Raw genomic sequence first — 13,754 nt, 5'->3', positions numbered from 1 at the left:
AACACTGCACACATTTCACTGCCGTTTCTACAAGTGTAAAAAGTGTGCTGTGTGAGCTTTCGGAGTGATGTGACGCGGTTCAGTCCTCCATCGCATCGTCACAGTTATGACATTAAAAACTTCCTCAAATCAGCCTCTCAAATAAAATAATTATAATAATGAAAAGCTCATCTCATCTCATTATCTGTAGCCGCTTTATCCTGTTCTACAGGGTTGCAGGCAAGCTGGAGCCTATCCCAGCTGACTACGGGCGAAAGGCGGGGTACACCCTGGACAAGTCGCCAGCTCATCACAGGGCTGACACATAGACACAGACAACCATTCACACTCACATTCACACCTACGCTCAATTTAGAGTCACCAGTTAACCTAACCTGCATGTCTTTGGACTGTGGGGGAAACCGGAGCACCCGGAGGAAACCCACGTGGACACGGGGAGAACATGCAAACTCCGCACAGAAAGGCCCTCGCCGGCCACGGGGCTCGAACCCGGACCTTCTTGCTGTGAGGTGACAGCGCTAACCACTACACCACCGTGCCGCCCTGGCAAGATTATGATAAAACATATATTTCTGAAAGGACTTCAGATAAGTTAACATTATTCATGTTAGCGTACCGTAACTCCATTTTTACATGCTAACTAAGTGTCCAATTAACTAGTGATGTGTTAACATTAGCCGTGGACAAGGCGACGGCAACTTGGCGGGCAAATCCATAGCAAGTCATTTGACTAATCAGACTGTACAGCTATTGTAACGTTATCGCTCGCTCTAAAAGCACAGACAACTTCGTTGCAAGCTTTCTCTTGGAATAAAACGTTTATATACCTCAATATGCTTCCGCAGGTTGGATGGCGAGTTTTTGTAGGCCGTGATGTGGTTCGTTTTACATACATGTCAACCTTTAGTTCCCCATGCCCTTACAAAACCTGTACTTTTCCCTTACATACACCCATGAGCCCTTATACACAAGAAAAAAAATCCAATATCCAAAGCACCAATTGTTTTATTCCACATGATGCACTCCTATTGTAATAGGCATATTCATCACACTGCATCAAGTTAAAGGGATCAAATAAGCATGTACTGAATAAAAAGCAATTTTAGATCCCAGAGAAAACAACTGAATTAAAAAGGACTATATGTCCAGTCAAGTAAACAATTATCTACTAAAGAGAATGACTGACTGAACTATAAACTTAATTATTTAATATACATTGTATCAGTAATACCAGAATTATTGATGTAAATTTTGCAAATAAAATGTATTAATATTAAATCAATATTAAGTCAACTAAAGATGACTGAACCACATCAAGTATATTATGTAAACAAGGATAAGTGAAAATATTAATAAATTATGAAGTTAAATTGAAAATCTTCCCAGTAATTTATAACAGGAATTTAAATCGTATTCCTTTTTGGAGTGTTCTGTGTTGTACAAAGATGTTGCAGATTTGGCACGAGCTATAATATCACTGCTTGGGTAGCAGTTGTAGCTCCTCATCACAGTTCATTTTAATTTGCAGATATGCAGTTCATGTGTCTGCAGCCAGATTTTTTCTGTCCTCAGTATGAATTTTCCTAACCAATGAAAAAGCCCTCTCACTATCTGCATTGCTATGTGGGAGGCGCAACAAAGCAGTAAAAAGTTGTTTCAGCATTGGAAACCTGGCAACACCCAGAGCAGTTTTTACATCGAAGACCTTTCCCCAATATACAGCTATTCATACTTTTTTGCCATCATTTGCCCTGCATGGCACAACATCATCTGGCATAAGCTGAAAGTCCTCCCACTCCTCCTTCAACTGCTCCAGGTCCAGGTAAAAGCCAAAAAAGGAAGTTACCGTAAATTGACACCACTATAGTCCAGGTCATCTTTTTTAGATGGATCTAACACTGCAAGATTGACCAACACTTCATTGTCAAATGGAAATTTATCCATCATCTTCCTGGCAGCAGCCTCATAAAATCCTCTGACAGAAGAGAAGAAGACCTGGACAGTTTTTGCGTCCAGGTCTTCCTCTAGATCCACCAGGCGAGATCTGACTGCAGGCCCCACTGCCAGCTTGTCATCGGACCGCTGCAGCTCCTGGTTGCCCACATCAAATTCCCTAAGGTTCCTGCAGGACTTGACATGCTTCAGCTCCAAGAACTTCACAGCAAACTTCCGTAGAAGCCTGTCCATCTCGGGGAGGAGACTGCCAACCATGCAATCCTCCCCTTTAGCCCAGGAGTAATAGGGTTATACCCGGAACAAATTAGTAACAAGCTGAAAATTTCAGAATATGTTCAGAATACCTTTAGGAATAACATACTAAAAGTCCCCGGAAATCCCCCTTGTGCTCTCTGAGAAATTCAAGATGGTGTCCAAAATGGCCGCCAAATGGAGATCTGCCCATATCTCAGGCCCAAAACAAAATATTAATGGAATTTAAAGGTCAGAATATATGTTTTGTAGGGTAGGAGAGTAAATTCCAACATGTGTGTATTAATTACATTGTGTATTAACATTAAATAATAACAATGTACACATTATTATAACAGTATATTTGTGTATAATGTGTTCGCTTGCCATGTCTGGTTAGATTGTCATATTTTTGGCACTTCACCAGTTCACATTTATGAATGTGCACAGTACTATGAATGTGTGTAGGTTTCATCCAGTCCGATCCTTGAATCAAGTATCAATCTTGAAACGCCGTGGCCCATAAATTCACATCCAAGAAGAAATAACAATGACTGTTATGACAAAATAATCGTTATGGTATCATGAAGATATCTCATATGTTTTTGAAATGGCTTCAGTTCTTAATGTTTAGGACTAATAATTACAGACTTATAATTGTAAATCTATGCATGTGCTATTTAATGTACACTACCGATTATAGAGTGTGGATCCATTGGTTACTCGTTCACTCCGTATCATCCTATTCTGTTCACAAAACAACAAACACAATTACTAGGGGTTGGAGCACTTATTTTCATTAATATTAATTAAAGTAAATTGGTGGTGTAAAATGAAAAATGACATGTTAAAAGGTCATGCTGAGTTCAGTCATTTTTAAAAGGTCATGCTGAGTTTAGTCATTTTTTGTCCAAACACACTGGAATTGCTAGTAGTAAAGACTGGCGCTAGAAACTCAAAGATTAATTTTTTTCCACCCTTAAACAAGCTTGAATAAATTCCCTACTTCATTGATGGTACAACAAAGGTCCAAGCATTACAACTGAGGCACTGAGAAGTGTTTAAGTCTACTCATTGTTTATAAGCAAGAGCTTTTATTGAGGCAGACCTTTTTGTCATGAAAGTCGCCGGAACGTTGAAGAAGTGTACTGAAACAGCTTGCCATTGTAGTTTTAGAAGATAGAGTTCTCAAATTTAATTTCCCTTTAATATTTTATCAAAGCTTAAAGATGCACTAAATATTAAGGAAATTGATGTCTAATTGTTGTCATTATGTCATTATGTTCATGTATGTAGGTAGCCTACTAAGCTAATCTGTCAGTCATGTCAACCATCAAATTCCATGTAATTTCCACATTAATGACCTTGTAATCTTGGTTAATTTTAATTTTAACAGCGTGACAATGGTGAATTTGCATTGCTTGTATGAGAGAACATATAATTTAACATTTTAATTGCATTTATATTATGTTTTATCCCTGAGATATTGAAAAATCTCCAATCAGCGGCCATTTTGGACGCCATCTTGAATTTCTCAGAGAGCACAAGGTGGATTCCCAGGGACTTTTAGTATGTTATTCCTAAGGGTATTCTGAACATATTCTGAAAAATTCAGCTTGTTACTAATTTGTTCCGGGTTGGACTCAATTTTGAGCTAATGCTCTTGGGCTACTTGAAAAAGGATGTTAAACTGATTGAGCACTGGCATAATGTACCGCAGGAACAACAGTATCAGCTCAGTCAGGGGTTCCTGTAGCCTGTCATTTATCGACTTGACTTTGCCTGATTTCTCAACATCTTTATGACTGGCAAAGTAGCTTCGCAAGGCCGGCAGTTGGCTCAGCAGGTGGTTGCAGACTTTCTCTAGGGACAGCCAACGGGTAGGACAGTGCTTCAAGATCTGCTGCTCCTCTACCTAGAATTTAATGTAGAACAATTAGTTGAGGAAAAGCTGGAAGACTACCAGAAGAGAATCTCAAAGACTCTTTATGTTTCAGTGATACGATAGGTCTGTTAGCTAACCTCTGTAAACTGCTGAAATTCTTTGAAGTCCTGAATGCGCTTTGAGCTGTGGTGGAAAAAGTAGAACACATCCACCAGAAGGTCATCTACTTTAAATGGCCGCGCCTTCACACCGGCCTTCACGCAAAGATTTGCCAAGTGGCAAATGCAGCCAATGCTGAAACAGAAATAACAGTAGAATAAGTACAGTACTGGAGTACTATTCTGATACAATTTTGGTGCATATTATTATATATATCAACTTATGACACATGAAACATACCTAAAAATCTTGGGACTTTTTGCTTGGAGCCTGGTCAAAACAGAATCTTTCCTGCCAATCATGGTGTTGCAATTGTCACTTGCAAACCCAACCATGTTGGCCCAGGGGATGTCATTTTCCCTGAAAATATGCATTAGTGCTCATTTTGTAATTATAAAAGTTACAAAGGTATTTATAATATTATACATATTACTACACACTTCCAGTCAAGATTGTTAAACAGGTATACAGATTCAGCAGACTGGCACACTGTTTTACAGTTTAAAGAATACATAAATTCTTACCTCATGAAGCTGTCCAACAGCTTCCGATATCGCTGAAGCTTTACCAGAAGCAAGTTCTGGTAAATCCAGCATTCTGGTTTTTACACAGGCATCTTCAAAAATGCGTGCCAGAATGACCAAGCGCTTGGTGCTGTTTCTGTCGTTGCTCTCATCCATCATAAGGCTAAACGGCTGCTGGCGCATTTTTTCGACAACAGGATTTGTATAAGCAGGGGCTAAACTTCCTTTGATGACCATGGTCGTCTTCGTTCGTTTGCATGCAAAATCCTGGGTGAACAACAAATGAATAAAAGGTTCAGTCTACGAACATAACAGGCAAGTACAGATTATTTTCCTGGTCAACAAAAGAAAATCAGAGCACGGCAAACATGTAGATGGTGTTAAATTGTGTTCATCCACTACTACACATTTAAGAGACAGGTTATCAATGGTCGTTGCCACCATTACTCTTCATTCAGTACTTTTCCAGTTTACTGATGACTGATGGTAGTAACGGGTGTTGGTCATCTGTGTCTACATATCCTCCTGGGAACCAAGAAAAAAATGTGTGTCTCAATTTCTCTTTTGTTGCGAGTTGCTTACTAGGTAGGGTTAAAAAAACAACTTACAATTTCGATTTTTTCCAAAAAAAAAAGAAAAAAGGATGCACTCTTTACAAGACACCAGAATTCGAGTGAATAGCTTGAAAGACTAAGGCCCTGTCCACACGGCAACGGATTCAAGTGAATCTGATAAAATTGTTTATCGTTTTGGCCTGGCGTCCACATGGCACTGGCGTTTTGGGTGCTCCAAAACGAAATCTTTTGAGAACGGGTTCCAGAGTGAAAAAATCTGGCAACGGCGCCATTGCGAAGTTGTCTGGATGAGTAGAACGGATTTGTTTATGATGACATCACAACCACGTGACTGTCAGTGCTTCACGCCGGGTAGAAGTGTAACGAACTCGATGCGAGTTGTCAACAAATCCTATAACTTGGTTCATGAAACGCGCTTACAAAATATTTTCACTGTGAATATTTATTGTGTAATGGTGCAAAGTGAGAGAGAGAGAGAGAGAGAGTGAGAGAATAGCCCTTAGGACAGTCTTTAGTCCAAACACTGCGGAATCAATACCAAACCGCGCGCCGCCCGTGCGCTTTCCAAAAACAATCCCGCCAGCAAAAATAGGGAAAAAAAAGGAGCGATCTCACCTCTTCAGATGTTGGTTTAAGTCCGACAATACATTCCTCAAAAAGGGCGTAGAAGAACAAAGTAATCCATCAACGTGTAGCATTCAATTTATTCTGGACCATTAAAGAATTCTGGAGGATATCAGAATGTTGGCGTACCGGCTTCTATCTACCCCCATTCATTCCTCTTTCCGCGTCTTTCGTTTTACGCTACTGATTAATAATCAAAACTTTGTGGCGGATGCTCTAGAAGAAGGGGTTTATGCGCATGCGTCTACTTCTTCTATTGTTCTGGTGTCTCCGATGGGACCGTCTTACAGCGCACGTAGAGGTGTGGCATGTGTATTGCATCGTTTTCAGCAAGCGTTGCATTGCCATGTGTACCTGATATTTTACTGATCCGTTGCCCATGTGGACGCGATATTTAAAAAAAAAAATCTCATTGCCGTTGTCGTGTGGATGTAGCCTAAGAGGGTGTGCACGTAAAACAAATGTCAACTACAGAGCACACAAGTCTATGGGTTGGTTCTCAGGAGGATAAAGTGTCTATCAGCAATTAAAATGTTTAAGGAAGCGAAATCGCCGGGTAACTACAGTTGCCGTTGTATAAACGGTGCCTCCCAGTATCACCTCCCGAAATTATCATGATAATGGAGGAAGCTTTCCTACTTGCAAACAGTAAAAACTTTTAAAAAACAAAAAAACAACAACAAATGCTTACCTGTGCAGTCTTTGAATCAGGAAACATTTTTTTCGCTAGCTGCGAAAAATGGTCAGCCACAGTCAGGGGGATGTTGTGTTCCACGAGAAATTGGCAGAACATAACTTCTGCAGCCATCACAGAAGTCTGGGCAGTCCGAGCCGATGGACTTGCGCCAAAATTCTGCTCCATAGACTTGAAGGTCCTGCATTTAACGATGCAGTCTTTGTGTGCCTTGGTTTGGAAATGCAATTTCAGGTCGTAAAAACCTGAAGCTGCCACTTTAATGTGCTTTCTGCACGGAATGCAGAGCGAATATCAGGGGCCATTCGAAGACGCCTGGATCCATCCTTTGTATTCTCCATCCAGAGTTTCCCATTCCTTCAGATATCCAGTTCCAGCACGTTTTCTCTTTGCCATTGCGTTTCCAGATGCCATTTTTAAAAGATAAAACTTGTCTCACGAGGACTGCTCAACCACAAATGACCGAGAAAAACACGTGCAACTAGAAAACCATAAATCAAAAATAGTTATGGTTCATTGGGCATGTGTGTTTGAAAAAATACATGGTGGATGCTAAGAAAATTTTCTCAGAGTAACGGAAAAAATCTCAGATGATACAAAACATTATTTTCCCGTATGAAAATCAGTGCATGCCGTATTAGCCAAAAAAGTGCATTTTCCCATACAAAATACGGGGAAACCGTATAAGTTGACATGCAGGGTTTTAGGTAAACAAAGCAAACATTTAAAATGAAACGACTCTTTAATCCTTTCAGAAAACTGAAACATGGGTTCGAGGTATAGCCATGAGTGCGTGCATTCCCCAGAAGAACCGCCTCCTTCCATTCTGCCATCAACTGATCGTGTTCAAATAATGCTGCTGAGAAATTTACTGAACTTGATTTTATAGTCTATGGACGTGACGTGACCCTAGTGATTACTGATCGGCTGTCTCAGTGTCACCTGCGGAAAAACCAATCACGTTTTAGAAAACAAAAGAAAAAAACATCCACTTTCAAAGCTGCTTCATAGTAACGAGGACCTTGATAGAAATGTAGTGGAGTGAAAAGTACGATATTTGTCTTTCAAATGTAGTGAAGTTAAAGTCATAAGTTTCCCCTAAAAATACTCAAGTAAAGTACAGATACTCAAAAAGTGTACTTAAGTACAGTGCTCAAGTAAATGCACTTCGTTACTGTCCACCTCTGTGTTTTTGTGAGTTTTGGTGTCCGTCCTTAAACCCCCTCTAAATCCTCGACTTTGGACATGAGACCTGGAATGGCGAGGGCCTTTCTGTGCGGAGTTTGCATGTTCTCCCCGTGTCCGCGTGGGTTTTCTCCGGGTGCTCCGGTTTCCCCCACAGTCCAAAGACATGCAGGTTAGGTTAACTGGTGACTCTAAATTGAGCGTAGGTGTGAATGTGAGTGTGAATGGTTGTCTGTGTCTCTGTGTCAGCCCTGTGATGACCTGGCGACTTGTCCAGGGTGTACCCCGCCTTTCGCCCGTAGTCAGCTGGGATAGGCTCCAGCTTGCCTGCGACCCTGTAGAACAGGATAAAGCAGCTACAGATAATGAGATGAGATGAGATGTTCTAAGCACTTTTGTGTTGTAGTTGGAAACCATGAAACTTACAAAAATTTAGGTGACATCACTATTGCTAAGCCTGCCATTTTATTTGTGTGCATTATTAGAATATCAAAATTGTGTATCTTGTTGAGGGATGGTCTTTGCCAACTAGCAGCATCATTTCCATATATCGACGGTACATGAAAGTTCAAAATTCAAATCCAAGTGTCCCACTTTGTGGTTCCATTAGCAAATCTGTATGTGTGTATAATAAGTGTGTGTGTGTGTGAGTCAGTCATAACATTTTAAAACCACTGACAGGTGAAGTGAGACACCTTTCTGTTTTAGCCAGCATTAACTTTTTCAGCAGTTTGTGCTACAGTAGCTCTTCTGTGGGATTGGACCATATGGGTTAGTCTTCACGCCCCATACAAATCAGTGAGCTTTCGACACCCATCACCCTGTCACCGGTTCACTGGTTGTCCTTCTTTGGACCACTTTTGGTAGGTACTAACCACTGCATACTGGGAAAACCCTACAAGATGTGCCATTTTGGAGATACTCAGACCCAGTCATCTCGCCATCACAATGTGGCCCTTGTCAAAGTCGCTCAGATCCTTAGTCTTGCCCATTTTTCCTGCTTCCAACACATCAACTTCAAGAACTGACTGTTCTCTTGCTGCCTAATATATCCCACCGCTTGATAGGTGCCACTGTAATGAGATAATCAATGTTATTCACTTCAATGTTATTCAGTGGTCATGTTATGGCTGATTGGTGTGTGTGGGTCATATATAAATTGCTTGCATGTTTTTTCCTCAGTATGACTGACGTATATATTTCACTGTTTCCCAGTTAACAAGGCGTCCTGAGCAGCGCAGCTCAGTCTAACGGACTGCATGTTAGATGGCCACCGAGTGTCTGCATTATTCAAACCCCACCTTTACAACTTCTCTACCCTGTCAGTCTTGTTTACATTTCATCACTGCTGGACTTTATTCTACACACAGGTGGGGAATTAATATCAGTTTGTATTAGGACGTGTGTGTGTGTGTGCGTGTGACTTGCACACGCTCCTCATAAAACATTTGATGTATACTTTTTTTTTTTAAATTTAACGTTTCCATTTTCTATGGTGTGAGATTTGGGTGTTTGGGTACGTCACGAAATGAAACGTTTGATCTGTACACAATCCGATACAAAGTCCGACGGCACGCAGACAAATCCGGGTGCACGTGTGACATGATCATATTGGAGTGATTAGTAATCTAGGCACAATCTCAGTCTCTGATAGTGAGGATATGATTAACAGCAGATCACAGCCACTTCAGTCTCGTTTCAGTGCTTTTCTATTTTAAGTGCAATACAGCAAAAGAAAAAAAAAAAGAATAATGAATCTGACAAATGAGCTTGCTTTTTGGTGATGTTTTTGTGAAGTTGTGTGAAATGCTATTCCTGCTTTATCTTTTAGAGAATTGACAGTTGACCGTGATCTTAGTTCTGCGACCTTTGTTCTGGTTTAGGTTGCGCTAAATGGGTTTAGCATCAGTAATGTGTAAAAGTGACAAACGAAGCGCATTAGCTGACATTTTGCTGTTTTATTCTGATGTTTTTTGCTTCGTCTACGAACGCAGTAGAAAAATGGGGAAAAAAAAAATTCGGTCGTAAAATGTACTTTACCAATCAACACAAATAACCACTAAAGCAAACTGTTTTGTTTCATTCACTTGTTGTGAGTTTTATCCTTCTGTTTTCATTTTTATATTGTTTACCAACACTTGATGGGGTATTCTGAGGGGAAAAAAAAGAAAAAGACGTGTTTTCTGTATTTTTCACTTCTTTCTTAATTAATTAGCATTAGCCGTTATCATGTAGTGCACGGAACATCTTTTACCCGCTCATTTTACTTTTATGTGCTTTTCCTCCCTCAGTGACATGTATATGCTCTTGTGATGGTCCCCTGCTTAAGGGTGAAGTAAAATTTACGCTTTATATCCCAGACTGTCCATTAAGAGTGAATGAGAGACGAGTATTTAGCGCGGTTAAGTTTCAAGGTTTCAAAATGATTTATATTTGCAAAACCTATTACTGTTATCAATGCAAAGTGAACATGTGTAAGCGGAAATATTTCAGATTTGCTTGCAGCGCAGCTGATATTATTTGATAAGAATCTGATTTAAATAAAGTTTGAGTTTGTTTCCTCTTGATTAAGACGTAATGCTTCATAACATCAGTTTGTGAAAACTAAAGGAGGGAGAAAGCCTGAATTGGAGACGAATCCATCATTAATCAGCGCTGAATTTAGATTCGGTGGCTGAAATGCTATCAGCTATATGTTTGAGACATAAAGGATAGAAGCTGTTATCTCGTTCTGTTTGCTTAATTAATTTTTAATGTTTATTTTTGTTACTTTTTTATTCTAGTCCAGTTCCCTTTGAGCTTTTATTGCTGTAACTTGAAGAAAATCCCCAATCACACAAACCTGTACACTAAACAAAGGTACAAATACTCAAACAGTTAAAAAGGGCACAATAAAGGAAATAAATAAACTGTACAAATGTCCTTGTTTTTCTTTTTTTTTTCAGTTAATAAATATTCATTTTAAGATTAATAGTTTGTATATGTGGATACTTGGAAAACATATTACCATGAATATACTATTCCTACTTTTTTTTTTTAAGTGTCTTCAGTCAGGTTTAAAGCTAGACGGCCTTTCGATTTCATAAAATCAGTGAAATTTAGTTCCCTCTGAAATGTAATCATTGTGATGTATGTTTCTCATCTCACAAAATATCAGGCCATTCTGTGGCTGGGAAGTTATTTAATTTGAAGGGATTCCCGAGCAAATAATGTGCATGAAATCACTCACTTCACGCAGTCAAGCAGACACAGGAAGTCCGTGTGCGCACGCGCAGGTTTACCTCGACCGTGCACTGACAGTTCCATCATTCTGTCTCTAAACGAACAGCTGATCACACCGAGGTGCTCGCTGACCGCCGATATTTATTAGTTTGGTCCTGCATTTCCTTTCCTTCATACACTACCGTTCAAAAGTTTGGGGTCACTTTGAAATGTCCTTATTTTTGAAAGAAAAGCACTGTTCTTTTCAATGAAGATCACTTTAAACTAATCAGAAATGCACTCTATACATTGCTAATGTGCTAAATGACTATTCTAGCTGCAAATGTCTGGTTTTTGGTGCAATATCTCCATAGGTGTATAGAGGCCCATTTCCAGCAACTCTCACTCCAGTGTTCTAATGGTACAATGTGTTTGCTCATTGCCTCAGAAGGCTAATGGATGATTAGAAAACCCTTGTACAATCATGTTAGCACAGCTGAAAACAGTTGAGCTCTTTAGAGAAGCTATAAAACTGACCTTCCTTTGAGCAGATTGAGTTTCTGGAGCGTCACATTTGTGGGGTCGATTAAATGCTCAAAATGGCCAGAAAAATGTCTGGACTATATTTTCTATTCATTTTACAACTTATGATGGGAAATAAAAGTGTGACTTTTCATGGAAAACATAAAATTGTCTGGGTGACCCCAAACTTTTGAACGGTAGTGTATATAACAACGCCTTTTCTTCTCGTTTTCCGTTACTGTAGTTGGTCTTTCATGTTTCATTCGCACACTCACGTCCTCCATTTTTCTCCCCTGTTTCGAATTTGTATCCCACAATGCCTTGCGTGAACGGGGAAAGCCCACCACGTGATGCATGACATAGTATCTTGAATCGGGTCATGGTGAAGCAGGAAAAAATAGCGGAGAATTTTGGGCCACGTGGCCTTAATTCATTAATTGTTCTATTTTAAAAAACTAATAAAATTGGAAGTCTGTGATTCGAATCCTGTAGCTTTCAGTCCACTAAACAAAAATAATTGTGTGTCAGGGAAAATTCTTTTTATGACCTAAACCTGAAAAATCTGAAAGGCAGTACAGCTTTAAAGGAAAGCTATTAGCAATTGTGTGGCTTCTGTACATAAAAATGAATAACTAAGTAAATAAAAGTAGAGGTTTTCCTTTCTTTCTTCGTCAACATTTCTACAAGGCGTGTCGTGTGTTAAAGAAAAAGCCCCAGGCACCAGCATGTGATCTACATGATATCATTTATTATCCATCATTTACACACCGCAGCTGCTGTTTTTGTTTATTAGTCATGAACACATGCCTTTATAGATGTTCATCAGCCTAGAAACAAGATGCTTTTTCGTCAACCAGCCGTTGTTTTCAAACAGTAAATGTCCTGTGCTGTGTTAATTATTAATCAGATACTCCGAGTCTGACTGCAAACCCCCCCCAGATCTCGCAGATGAATTACACAGGATTTTCTTTTGAAGCTTGAAATAAATTTCAAGAATGGCTTTATACAGTAGTACACATGCTAAATGTCCATTATAAAAAGAGAACTTGCTACTCAAAGACCACTGAAAATTTCACACACGCACACACACTTGTACACATTCTCTATGGGCAATGAACAAAATGTGAGAGTTAAGAAGTCGAGTAAACAAAAATTAGTATCTGTTGAATTACTTTTTGTTACTCATGCCTTCGTGGTTGAGAGGTTGTGCCTTTGTGGCCGTCAGAGCCGATATCTGTTGTCGTTGTTACTGTAAAGAGACCATCAACTTTGACAAAGCACAAAAAAATAAAACTGCTACCACTGCGTTCACTAAAACCGTTGTTTATAGGCATAAACGGGTATTAAAGGAGAAAGACTCGGCACAACCTGAAGGTGAGAGATTGTAGTTTATAGTTTTTACAGTCCTGCCTTAACCGTCTGCTTATCACTGAGAGTAGAGTAGCTCCGATCCTGATATGTGAGGCAAGTGAATTAGGAATATGAAACCATAAGTTGCTGACTTTAAATGATTTTCATCGTATTTCAGTGTTTTCAAAACTATTTAGTGTGGGGGGGTTTGTGATTTTTATTAACAGATATCTCAGAATTGATCATAGTTAGCTATAAGTTTGAAGAGTAGTGTCTTATCTGAGCAAATTCACTTGATTTACAACCTGAGGTGGAGGTGGTGGGATTTAGTCCGTTTTGGTCGTCGTTTATTCTGTTTTTGGATTGAAAATTTGCTGCGCTCAGAATCTCTTCATGCCGTGTGGAAGCTTATGGGAGGCACTTGCTTAAGAAACACAATAAAACTCAACAAAACAGTTTTAAATAACACGAAACAGTTCATTTAGGGGAAATGTTTCAGTTTGGTTTTATGTCCGTAGTATTTTTCCGAACAGTAGTGTATCTCATGACCTTCACTTGATTTTAAAATGACACTTTTTTTTTTTGTCTTGACCAGTTCTTATTTATACCATCTTTAGTGAGTATTTATTCCAGGAAAGTCAATCTAGTGTTGAAGCCACAGTGATGTATTAAATCATTTTTAGACGATTGTTTTTTATTTTTATTTTACACCATAAATAGGAGGAAAAAAACAAACTTTTTTTTTTTGGTCTTCCTTAATCTGCTATGCTGTTCACAGTGCTGTGAAATTCTCAATATTATTATTTTTCTTATGCCACTAGTATGGAAGGGCATGAGCTCAAGTCTAC

General features: G+C 39.3%; 1 protein-coding gene across 4 annotated transcripts in view; it reads left to right on the top strand.

Annotated features, from left to right (window-relative positions):
* Positions 1–10,751, top strand: part of camk2d1 (calcium/calmodulin-dependent protein kinase (CaM kinase) II delta 1) — a 215,152-nt gene extending 204,401 nt beyond the window's left edge. For all 4 annotated transcript variants that reach the window (XM_060933431.1, XM_060933421.1, XM_060933411.1 and 1 more), the window contains one exon: positions 9,049–10,751. In XM_060933431.1, the coding sequence (XP_060789414.1) occupies positions 9,049–9,052 (4 nt within the window). In that variant the 3' untranslated portion in view covers positions 9,053–10,751. The remainder of the gene's footprint in view (positions 1–9,048) is intronic.
* Positions 10,752–13,754: the final 3,003 nt, after the last annotated feature.

The sequence above is a fragment of the Neoarius graeffei genome, chromosome 1 (assembly GCF_027579695.1).
Source record: "Neoarius graeffei isolate fNeoGra1 chromosome 1, fNeoGra1.pri, whole genome shotgun sequence".
NCBI classification, from domain to species: Eukaryota; Metazoa; Chordata; class Actinopteri; order Siluriformes; family Ariidae; genus Neoarius; species Neoarius graeffei.
The sequence above is the reverse complement of the archived record's forward strand: the minus strand, read 5'-3'. Positions and strand labels throughout refer to the sequence as shown.